The sequence below is a fragment of the Ambystoma mexicanum genome, chromosome 5q, assembly GCF_040938575.1.
Source record: "Ambystoma mexicanum isolate Mex_15411 chromosome 5q, UKY_AmexF1_1, whole genome shotgun sequence".
NCBI lineage: Eukaryota > Metazoa > Chordata > Amphibia > Caudata > Ambystomatidae > Ambystoma > Ambystoma mexicanum.
Genome location: NC_090933.1, coordinates 1,292,512,202 through 1,292,525,162, shown reverse-complemented (window position 1 = coordinate 1,292,525,162; position 12,961 = coordinate 1,292,512,202). Strand labels below are relative to the sequence as shown.

General features: G+C 45.2%; 1 protein-coding gene across 3 annotated transcripts in view; it reads right to left on the bottom strand.

Moving 5' to 3' along the window:
• The window catches only part of IQANK1 (IQ motif and ankyrin repeat containing 1), a 1,215,835-nt gene that overhangs the window by 64,545 nt on the left and 1,138,329 nt on the right, over positions 1-12,961 (bottom strand). For all 3 annotated transcript variants that reach the window (XM_069621882.1, XM_069621881.1, XM_069621883.1), the window contains one exon: positions 8,858-8,986. In XM_069621882.1, the coding sequence (XP_069477983.1) occupies positions 8,858-8,986 (129 nt within the window). The remainder of the gene's footprint in view (positions 1-8,857; positions 8,987-12,961) is intronic.

Below are 12,961 nucleotides of genomic sequence, written 5' to 3'. Positions count from 1 at the left end.
CACGACAGAAGAGGAGACCAACATGCACCATCCTCCCCGATGGAGACCCACTGAAAGTAATCATTGACACCGGTGCCACAGTAAATGTCATGCCCGTAACAGCATTCAACAGTCTCAACCCCAGACCAGAGCTCCTCAAGAGGAAAGTAAGGCTATACGCATATGGATCAAAGAAACCCCTGCACGTGCGAGGGTCGTTCAAATCCAACTTCGCTCACAGTAACGCCAGCTCCCGGGCACGAATATACGTAGTAGATGCTGGGTGCGAAACTCTCCTAAGCTGCAAAACAGCCGAAAAGCTGGAGCTAATACACTTCGCATTCAGTGCGCAACACGATGAACTACACGACCTCTTAGGGCGACACAAAAAACTGTTCCGAGGCATCGGGCGCCTAAAAGGGAGAACGGTCAAGCTACACATAGACCCCACCATCGAACCCAAAGCAGTACGGCACAGGCGAATCCCATTCCATCTGAGAGAGGCCGTAGAAAAGGAACTACTCAAGCTCGAAAACGCAGGGATCATCGAGAAAACATCTGGACCAACCCCGTGGGTTTCGCCGATGGTAGTAGCCCAGAAACCAAAACAACCAGGCGCTGTAAGGATATGTATCGACATGCGGCTCCCCAACATAGCTATCGGCCGTGAACGCCATGTCACTCCCACCATCGACGAGCTCATCGTGGACCTCACGGGAGCGACGATCTTCAGCAAGCTCGACCTCCGGTCCGGCTATCACCAGCTGAAATTATCAAAAGAATCCAGATACATCACAACATTTTCGTCCCATCTTGGCCTGATGAGATACAAGAGACTCAACTTCGGGATATCATCGGCGGCGGAAGTATTCCAGCATGAGATCCGGAGAGTCATCACAGGACTCGAGGGGACCACAAACATCAGTGACGACATCCTCGTATATGCATCGAACAAAGACGACCACCACCAACGCCTAGCAGCAGTCCTAAAGAGACTCGAGGATGCCGGACTAACCCTCAACGCAGACAAATGCGAATTCAACAAAAAGGAACTCTGTTTCTTCGGATACATACTCAGTGCAGCAGGAGTGTCCCCAGATCCATCAAAGGTACAAGACATAAAAGGATTTAAACCACCACAATCAGCATCGGAAGTGAGAAGTTTCATGGGAATGGCCAATGGTCAGGGTGGAGATGGGAGAGAGGACCAACTTGCAAACCAGGCTTTCAAAGGAAGAGTAGAGCTGGGTGGGTATGATGGAAGCAGAAATCCACTCAGGGATGATTAAGGCAATCTCCCCGTCAGTGCCGTTTACTGATGATCTTGAAGCCATCAAGGAGGAGGAAGTCAAAAGTAGTGACTGAGCTGACATTGAACCGTGTCTCGGTAAGAGTGAGAATGTCTAGGTCAATGTCTTCAAGAAGGAGGCAGATGTCAGCAGAGTGTTTGTTGGCTGAGCGGACGTTACGAGTCGCCAGATAGAGGAGGTGTCTGCCTTTGAAGGTTTTCTGAGGTGGGGTACAGAAGCGTGGTACACCAGTCAGAGGAGGGAGAGAGAGAGAGTAGTAGGGGGAGAGGCAGGAGAAGGAAGGAAGTTAATAAGAGTATGCAGGATCCTGTCAAAGAAAATGAGGTTGGGTTGAGGACCCTGAACCAGGATAGTACCTGTGTGATAGACATTAACGAAGCAACGTGAAGATGAGAAGCCGGCCAAGAGGACTTCCCACTTGGTGCCACTGTTAATGGTAGATGATGTGGAGGGAGAGAGAGGCTGGATATGAGATGGGGGGTCCATAGATCTGGAGAGGGGACAGAGAAGAGGATATCAGTGAAGGCCTCTCAGGAGGAAGCAATGACATATGTGTCTGCGATGGGAAGTCCAGGGTTTGCACTCAGGATGTCATTTTTGTGCTTTTTCCTACCAGGCTTCATGAGAGAGGGGGGATAGGTGATAGTGTAGCAGTTAGAGAAGATGGGTGAGATGGAGAGCACCATAGGGGCAGCAGAGGTTAATCGAGGAATGAAAGAGGAGCACTGTTTTAGCTAAACTCACCAGGTGGCCTAGTAGAAGTAGTACAAAGTCATAAATGCACTACAGAAAGCAATAGAATTTCAGGAGACAAGAGGTGCACACATATAAAAGTACACACAACCTAAAATCGAATTTTTAAAAGAAGGTCCAAATGCAGAGAGAGGAGATCTAGAATAGTAGAGGCAAGGAAGGCAGAGTACATATGCACAGTAAAGGGTTCAGTAAGATTTGTGGAGGCGGCAATGGAAGAGTTCAGGCATCACTGCTTTTAGTAATGCAGGGAGCGTAGATGTCCAAGGATCAAGTCTGGAGACCGACATACAGTTTGTGGAGGGGCCTTCCTTGGGGGTCAGCCAATCACAAGGGCACAATGAATCAAACACAAAGCACTCCAGTACTCGTGTCTAGGGCGGCCATTTTGGAATGGTCAAAGATCCCTGTTTTCATTTCGCCTCAATTTGCCAGAAATGTTGTTGCTGGCACTTCGAAATTAAAAGCACACTAAAAAGGGATTTCACATAAATTAAAAATCCTTTTGTGCTAAAATAGCAGGAGTGTGCTCACCCCAAATGACCAAATGAGCCCAGCCCAAGTGGGCTTACCTAGTGATGAAAATGCTTCTCCAGAAGCCTTGGGGTAGAGAGTTTATGTGGCGTGCTGCTTTGTGCTGGTGCTGAAGTCTCTGTTGTCCTTGATCTCAGGGGGGAAGTGAGCAACTAAAAGGGGAAGGCAAGCAGTTCAGTAAAGGGGAAGATTTTCATTGTAACCCTGAAATGCACGAGGGAGTCACAGGTGCACAGATGTGGCATTAGGAGTAACAAAGGTGGATGCCAAAATCTGAGACAGGTCTCACGCCTTTACTCCTGCAATGGGACAAAGGAACTGTGAGAGGCTTGGCGATCCACAGATGGAGAGCTCTTGGTGGTCGTTAATATAGGTGAGGAAGAAGCAGGAAAAGCAATTAAAGGAAGAACTACTGAATAATCCCAATAATGACGAGTATAATAAATCTGCAACGTGCACTGCAGTGTGCTACAATATCTGGCTACCAATGAGGGGCAGGAGAGAGAGAGAAGGGGCCAAAAGGGGAGATCTGAAGTCCCACAAATAGACCTGACAGCATGTGGGGGGCTATAAATCAGACCCTAGCATAGACTGCAACTAAAGTAAGGAATAAAATAAAAAGAGAACAATTCACAGTTGGGACAAATACCGCCAGAGGAATTTCCATGGTAATACTGTTGGCAGTAACCCAGGTGCACATTCTTCTGAAAGTCCTCATATTTTTACATCAACCTCACATGTGAAGCCAAGAATTCCTTGGAGGCCCCAAATCATTATTGAAATTTTTACTTCAGGCACTTCCCTTCAGAAGAGTAGAACATGTTTGCAGACTGGTTCACTGTAAGACAAACCTTCAGGAATGCAGCTTCTCCCCGCCGCCGTTCTGCTGCACGGTCCTGCTGCTACACTCCCCGCTCCCTCCACTTACTGAAGCCGGTTCCTGAAGTCTTCCAGCCTTCCTGCAGGCCGCACTCCCTACGGGCTGACATGCAGGATGCAGCCATCTGTACATCAAGCTGCAGGTGACACAGTCTTGAGACCACCCTCTGGCAGTATTTTGTTACAAAAAATGCCAACCTCTGCATGAAGTCCCCCCCTTTGTATACGATCAGCGAATCCTGAAAGGACTAGTGGTGACTTAGATTAGTCGTATTAGCATAATTGACCTAAAAGCATTTGACCAAATTATTTTGACCTTTTTTTCGGTCAAATTTAATTAAATATATATATGGGGCGGACAAGGGTATAGATTAGGTTGAGGGGAACTGGGGGGAGGGTTGCGGGGGGTCTCGAGCCGCATTTTATACCAAAAAAAGGTCAAATAAATTGGATCAAATGTGATTAGGTGAAATAGACCCAAACCAGATTAGCCCTTGTGCCAACCTGACAATGTTAGTATAGTATTCTTCTTGTGCCCTAAGCTCTATATGTAGTATAGACATTAACCATTTCCACAAACCTATTGAACCATCTCAGTGGCTCTTGTGTGTTCTGTTGGTTTTACATCTTTGCATCACATATGCCTGTAGACGACTGTGCTGCGTGATGGTTTTGTGCAACTGCATGGCAATGAGACAGTCTTCTTGATAGGTTTGCTGAGGAAGGGTAGATGCATGACGGGGTGACAGTTGACCCGGTCATCTGGGTAGAGCGTGGCCTTCTTTAGCAGCAGGAGAATCTGTCTAAAAGATGGGCAGATTCACTAGATAACCTATTCCTCATTAGGGTGTAGCACTCCCATTCAGCAACCGTGGAGCTGGGAGGAGTTAAGGAGTATTTGAACCTCTCCCTCTTCCTCTGTCCAGCTGTGACACCCATTTCTTAAGTGGTAGAACACAATTAGACCCCTCTGACAAGGTCCAAAAATAAATCTCTTTGGGGCAGCTAGTGGGATCACCCTGCAAATACCGCTCTTCTGGAATGAAAATCACTCAGCAAAAAAGAGGGGAGAAAATTGGTATGTATGTATGGAATTTCCCCTCTAGAAAAACAAACTTCCTTCAGTGTGGGAGAGAAAATGCACTCCCAGGAACACGTTGCCCTCTACAGTCAACAATTCATACACGATCACTCAGAGGTCTCCTGCGATGAAGCAGTACTGCAGGCGAAACACCCAGTATAGCACCATTGGCTTGGTTACTTCTAGGTGGAGAGACTGTTTGCAAGAAAAGCTGGTGCTGCAAGGTGGCAATGATGCTAGGCGGTTGCCTGTAGTACCTGCTGCAGGTGGGCACCAGGTTGGCCCTACAATATGCCATAATTCCCAGGGAGTGAGTCAGCAACAGTATTAATGAGCTGTGAACATACCCATGACTGAAGACTCAGCTGGGGATGAAAAATAGACAGATCTCTTGCAGCTTGTATGAAAAGAATGCAATTATTACCAATGGAATACAAGGTGTGCACAATTCATGTTTTGTGGGTTGAGGACCCATAGACTATTGTGCAAGCCTGCCAGGCCAACATGCGCTGTCATGTAGCTTATTCAGAAACAACGTATGCCCCCACTAACCTTAGATTTCAAATCAACTGTGAGCAGATGCACAAGTGCTTGGACCATATTTGGAGGAATAACTCGCTAAATTGACTATTCAGATGTTACCTTCCAGGGATGGGGAGGACAAAAGAACCCACTGCCTTGGCACAGTGAGTTCAGCCACAGCTAACAAGTTGTTATCCACACTACTATTATGAAGCCATGTGGCATTCTGGAAAGACGTCCTCTTCCAACCACCTTTCCCACATATTCTGGCCACTGAACTCTGCTTTGGATCAACCACTGTTTGTCTTGATGATTTGTGTTGCCGAGGAGCCTGAACAGAAGCAGTGCCATCTTGGAGTAGGCATCGAGTAACTATGTCTGTGTCCTTGACAAGTCATCACAAAACGAACAGGGTTTGCGATCATACTGATAAGGGCTTTTATTTCTAAGAGTCTTGGAATCTGAGATAAACTAATAGCCAAAAGATAAAGCCTTTTCCTTTTGGTTGGGGAAGCCTGTCATGAAGACGGGAGGCACGCCTGGGTGATGAGGAGATCCCTGTAATTGTAGGGTGCAAAATGCTTGCTACTAGCCATTGGCTGATGAAATATGACTCTTGGTGAGCAGGAAATGGCGTGCTGCGAGTTTCTATAAAATTGAGGTGGCAAGTGACATATTTCTGGCTGGCTAGTAGCTCGCAACCTGAATTTGTGCTCCCGGATAATGGTATTGCTTAATGTCATTTACATGTCCGCTCTTCATGTTCAAGAAAAAGATCAAATATTTTTTTTTATTAAAAATGTTTCAGTTTAAATTTAAACTTTTCATTTTATCTTATCACAGTTATTATGTTTTAAAACTTCATTTTAGTCAATTCACGTTTTTAATTCTTTCAATGATCTTCTTCCAAAAATGAAAGATTATGTAAGTCATTCGTTTCTCAGACCCTGACAATATCCAGGCCCATCTTTGATCAGCACTCATCGTCTTTTGTATCGACTCAAAATAAGATCTGCATATAGTACTTTCTTTTCTGAGGGCGGGGCATATCATCATAAGGTGATACAGACTTTCTGTCTCGTCCTGATTTTTGCATATCCAACAAGAAATTTCTTTATTCACTTGCTGTTTAGTTCTTACAAGTCTTTCTCTAGTGGGTAGTAAATTCAGCCGGAATTTCATAAAAAACATTCTTATTTCTTTGTCCGGGAATATCACCAGGTACGGTGGGAGGACGTTGATCGCTCTAATTTCTGCTTTACTTGCGATATTTTCTTTGTATCGAATTATACGTTCATTAGTACTTATCCAATCTTGGTACATTAGTCGTTTCTTCGCATGTTGGGGCCTCATTTGTAGCATTTCTTCTGTTATATTTTCATTTCCTAATGCTCTTAGTATTTGTTGTTTCCATTTAGACAGGGCCCTAGCGTTTATCGCATCGGGCTTTGCTCTGAAGATTTCTAATGCCGGGATAGTTTGTTCCCAAGTTATTTTCCGATACAGATCACATTTTTTCCAAAGTACCACTGATGCCAGTGATTGCACTGCGATTTCTGCTTGGATACGGGTTATCGGGAACGATTTGGGCAACCTCATTATTTTCCGCCAAAACGTTGCTTCCAAAATTGGCCATATCTTTTCCGAAAGTTTAATAAGTGTTTCACTTCCATATGTCAGGATCGGGATAACTTTACTCCTATAGAATGCAATGATCGGTTGGTACGAAAATTTGCCATATTTTTCGTGGAGTATATATCCTTGTCTCGCCAGAGCCATTATTTTTTTTTATCTGTATCTCCCATTCTTTTTCTTCCATTGTTTGACTAATCAATATGCCCAGATATTTATATGATGTTACAATGTCAATAATGGAGGAGTTAATGTATATCACTGTTTTTTTTTCATTTGGTTTTGATTTCATAATAGTCATGATTTTGGTTTTTGCTATATTTATTTTCAACTCATTTCTTTCCATATAGTCTAACAGCATTCGGAGACTCTCTTGTAGACCTTTCGGTGTTTTATCCATTAATATGATGTCATCCGCGTACATCATTATCGTTATCTTTATTGAGTTAATTTTCGGTGGAAATATTCTGTCCGAGATCATTTCACATGGGAGATCAGAAGTGAACAAATTGAAAAGTGTGGCTGCCAATGGACACCCCTGTTTCAAACCATTCCAGGTTTCAATGTACGCGGTCATATGCCCCTCCTCAGTTAGTCTTACTCGTATTTTTGTTGAAGAATAGAGCAGCTTTATTGGTTGTATTATGTGGGGGGGGGCAGTTCCATTTAACCAGTTTGTTCCATAGCAATTGGCGATTCACGCAATCAAACACAAGATGTAAGTCTACTAATGCTATCCAAACCTGTTGCTTGGAGCACATTGCTTCATGTTTTAAAAGATTCAGCAGAAATAGGTTGATGTTAGTACCAACTGCGCAAACAAAGCCCGTTTGTCGAGTAGCAATACGTTTGTTTTCTGAGGCCCAAGCCGTTAGTAACCTTAGTAGAATAGTAGCGAAAATTTTGCCCAACGGGTCTAATAATGATCAAATAAGCTTTTCTGACTTTTTTATCTGTGCCTTCCCACGGCAGCTTTACTCTCTAGAACAATGACCGTTGCTGGTTTAAATGATTTACACTTGTTGAGGGGGGATCAGTTGGTGGGCAGTAATCTGACCAGTTTATGACTCTCATTAATCCACATGTCTCACCCATAGCTTCGAGTGCCTGAAAGTCCCCGGCATAATGTCTGAATTAAATAAGCACACAAGCTAAAACCTACCTCAGGTACAGCTTATCAGGAACACTGCTAGAGGCTGGTAGTATACCAATACAATAAATAAGGGAGGTGAGTTATAATAAATAACGACTAGAAGCCAAAGGAATCCTGCACAAGCAGTAGCAGCAACCTTTATGGAAACTGCTGCTGCAGAATGAAATGATTCAAAGATAGCGTCGCAGATTGTTTTTGATAGTACTGTGGCATGAAGACATGTTTTACTCCGATTGGCACAAGACCGACAAACAACTTCCTATCTTTTAAAAGTGGTCTTGCATCCTCAATCATACTTTCTTATATGCAGGAAATGAGCCTAGGGTAGACACATGGCTGAATACCATTAAAGCACACATATGCAATATGCCTACAGTAGTGTCATAACACAAGCCTCATAAAAGATATCTTTAGAACAAGCGAAGGGGACTTCCTGCAGACTAGGAGCAGTAATAATGAATGAGATGATCCTAAAACCAGCGAATATCTCTGGAATCAGTGTTCACCTGTACAAAGATTTGAACCCCAGCAGGGTCAACTTAGCCCATCATCCTAGCAAGGTCAATGCAATGAGTACAGAATTATTGGGCTGGAAAACACCAATTACTCCTGTGCTTCCCAGTGGGAGAAATCCAGCACGAGCCACTTTATCAACACATGCTATTATAACAAACGCTGACTCGAGAATGAGGTTCACATCTGTCATGGCATGAACCGCATGTAAGAAAATACCTCCGTTCAGACTATTATATGAGACAACCCCAGCAAAATGTTACAAGTGTTGTGTTGCTAGAATAGGAACCAAAAAACGAGCGGCCTCATTTTGGGTTTGATGGACAGAGTTACAAAATATCGGCACTGTATTAAGACAAATTTAACTGTATTATCTTATTAATATGTTGGGGGTCAAATAGAGTACAATTTCCAGTAATTCTACATAAATCTAAATGAAGCCCTCTTTTAAAGGGTCTGTTCTGCAGAGGGGTTTCAGGCAGTAGTGTGCCAATATCTCACCGCTCGTTCTGCAATATCTTCTTGCTCAAGAGGTCTTCTGCGAGACCGGCCTGTATGTCATCAAGCTGCCTCTTCAGGGCATTAAACATATCCACCTCCATCATGTCAAAGACCAGTGGCTTCCCAAACCTGCAGGAGACAGAACACCTTCAGTTATTAAAACATCTGGATTGCACTTCACCTTCCGCGCCACAATCTGCCACGAGCTTCTTTGCTTTTCATATACATGTCCCTCCCTGTACATTGTACCCTTCCGATTGCTTCTAGCTCAATGTGTAGCCCCACCTTTTGGACCCAAACTCTTACGTATGCTCTATGTTCTGTCCTAATTGGTTTGCATGGGTTTGCTACTTCACTTGATACGTTCAGCAACATCAGACTCCACTTGATACGTTCAGCAATATTTCGTTCTGTATCTTCACAGGCCATGCCTTAGCAGGTCCTTGTAATTGCTAACTACCTTATCCTGTCCTTGCAATGTTCACTCAGATGGGTAGAGCATTTCTCCTACATAATCCTCATCTCTTAAACTAATCTTGGGGGATCAGAGTGGTCCAGAGGTTTTGATAGCCAATAGGAGGTGCCACATCGCTTCACATTCTCTCGGGCTGGGTCCGATCTGTGCATACCTCAGTTCCAACCCAACCCAAATTCCAGTCACAGATGCAAACTGGCTAAAAAGTGCTCGGGTTCTGGTGACAATGGGAGAGTTATCTGGCAGGAATACCATACCTATCAGAGAGAACTTTACCAGTGCTAAGTAACTTCTTCTTTTAATGGTTTTCTTCCTCACACATATCTCAAATGTCTTGAAAGATTCCCCAAATCTTACAGAAAGAAAGGAGGGAACATTTGATCGATCTACCCTTAGAAAGGAAGCTTTGGTGGTCCGATTGCCTACTCGTACATCCTCCCTGCAAGAGAGTCATGGCAGTATTGCTTTGGGAAGGTACGCTGGTTTGCCTGATGCACTCCTCTACACAGGGCTGAGTTAGCAGCCTAATCCTAGTGGAATGAGCGCAAAGCCCAGCAGGCATATCAGCTAGCGCGTAGAAAGTCCTAATACACAGGTTATCCACCAAGAGACAGTCTGCTTGTAGACAGAAATGCCTATAATCAGCTGGTCACATTGAAATGCTTTAGCCCTTTGCACGCTGAAGCACATGGCCCTAGGGTGAAGCCTGCAGAACCTCTTGTCCGTCTTGGATGGTTGAGGGGGAAAGAAATCTTTCTATTCGGAAAAGACAACCAAGTGATAGGGAATTGAGAGCGCCAGAAACTCTCCTCACAGAAGTACCATCTGGTTCCTGGCCTGGCCTGTCTCGCTTGTCATCTTGACTTCTGTTCAACACACTCGGCTCTCTCTCTAGAAAGCTCTTTCCGTTTAGCAGGAACAGCCCACAATTGTCCCTTTTGCAACTAGTACACATACACTAAGCTTTATAAACACCCTCACCCTACTGTCTTTGACCCGCTCCTACCAATGCATCTCCCACATCATTCATCCAGTGAGAAACGCATTTTGTGTGTGGGTGGGGAAGGCCATATCTGCTTAGTTTGGACACCTCATGGCATTAGTTCCACCTGTGCACATCACATCACCTCTCCCACAATACCCATCAGTAAAGCAGCCCCCAGCAGGAGGCTGTGCAAGTATGGCCCTGGAAGGATCTGGCTCGCTCCCTCTTCTCTACACCTGTTATCCTCTTGTGTCTCGCCGCATTCGCCTTTACGCAGCCATCTTTTGGCTTTGTAAAGCCTGACACTTAGCTCAGCAGTCCCAGGCTCAGCAGTCCCTGATTCATTGCCTGGGGGATTGTCAGGAAAACGTTTTCTGGCAACCAATCCCCAACTCTTGCTAACTCGAGTACATATGATAAGTTATTTATAACTCGCTTAATACACAGAGGTTTCTAAGCGTGGACCTGGGGATCGAACCTATGTTGCTCCATGTTGTCTTGCTTTCAAGGCGAGCACGTTGCCTCTGAACTATCCGACCCGAGACATTTTGGTGCTATTGACACAACCATGCTGTAACTATTTCCAGTACCACTCTCCAAGCACTTGAAACTGTGAACCCTTAAACATGCTTGTTATCACAGGTTGTTATGTTTTCCCATTTTCTGATAAGCATTGTCTGATCCACACCTCCCAACTAGACATACACCCATATCACCACAATCACATACCGTCCTCCTCAAGCCCTCATGGATTTGCCCAATTGTTTATCTGTCTCCTTACCACTCCCCCGCTTTCCCCTTGTTCAACACAGGGCACATTACTCCGCCCAGACTCTAGCCCACATGCTCACTTCGGAGATCTGCAAGCCCAGGTCTACTCCAGCATTGACAGCTGTATTCCCCACCTAATTTCAGCATTCCGTATGTTCTGCACCACCCTCATTCTGCTGCTAGGTAACATTCCGTTTCGGATCCCCCGCTTAACTCTTCATGTGGTTATGATGCTGCTAGGTAACATTCCGTTTCGGATCCCCCGCTTAACTCTTCATGTGGTTATGATATGATATGATATAGCATTCATAACACGCCTATACACAAGTGTTTCAAGGTGCGCCACAAGTGTTTCAAGGCGTGGCAGTGCTTTGCGGTCGTGCTGAATGCATTGTGCGCCTGATGGTGGGTATAAGCGGGCACTCCCTCTACAGTCTGGGATGTCTGTCTCTGTTCCTGGTGTATTGGCATTGCGTGGGCTATGAAGTGTTGGCTTCTGTGGTTACCGTAGCCCTATGCTTGTGGGGCTCGGGTAGGCTCTGAGAGGATGGCAGGCTACATCCCTGCCATTCCTCTGGTCATTCCTCTGATGGATGGACTCTATGAACCTGATGGAGCCATGGTAACTGGGTTGAAAATGGTGGCCAAATTGACGCTGATAGGAGCAGTGGTGCAGTAATCTGTTGGCATGCAGCCATTCCTGCACAGGAAGAGAGCCTGGCCTCTGTGTAGATTTGTAAGCGGGGTGGCATCTTCATGGCGAAGCAGGTGGGCCAGAAATCTAGGGCAATCTTTTTACTAAACTCTAAAACGAGTCTGGCGGTAACCCTGCCGGTGATATCGCCGGGTTGCTGCCAGACCCGAAAGAAATTACCAGTCCCTGATTTCCCAGTAACACCGGGGGATTACAATCCCAGCGTTCCGGAGCGGTGCCGGCGCTTCCGTGAAGGTCTGCCTACCGTGGCCGCTTCGCTTGACATGGCTGACCCTGCCAGGCACAGCGACTCCGGCAGGCAGACCCGTAGTATGCCGGTCCCGTAACAACGGTGCCGGTAGGCTTACCAGCACCGTTGTTACCGGGCCGGCACACATGTAATGTTTGCATATATTTTAGAATTCACTGCCCCGGAATGGAATTATTTATATTTGCTGCTGCATGGCCTTGTATGTTTCAATGCCCTTTTAAAGCTGCAACCGTAAAGTAGCTTGCTTCTTACCAGGACCGGGGACGAGGGGCTGGGGGGGGGGGGGGGGGGCAATGAAGTGAGCGCTGGTTCATGCGTTTGCTTGATGCTCATTGTTATTTCATTTATATTGCATATTAGTTCTAACTACACCTACAAAAATAGGACAGAATACTCTGCAGACAAGCCTGGAAAATAGCTACGGGCAACACATGGTCCATTGGAACCAGATAATGCCCTGCAACATTGGTTTGATTCCCAGTTGAGCGCTTAGAAGCTGGAGGTGTCCATCATGAAGCGCTATAGAAATCACCAATAACGATAATGTTAATGACTCTTTGCTTGTTTATCCTATTCTCAACCTGCTAACTAAATGCAAATCTATTGCAGTGGGTAAGAGTAAAACCTTTCATCTATAAAGTGCACATGACCCTGGGGTATCTAGGCGCATACATGAAAGAGTACATTACAGTTACATAGCAGGCAAGTGCAATTCCAGAATGAGAGATACAGTCACATGTGGATGGTATTGAGCATCACAATAAGCGTCACAGAATATTCAGTATATCCAGCAATTTCTTATGGGCACAGTTGAGTGAATGACCAAGTCTTCATTTTTTTTCTGAAACCTCAGAACGAGGGGTCTGCTCTTAAAGCTAATGGCATGGAGTTCCAAAGTTTAGCAGCTA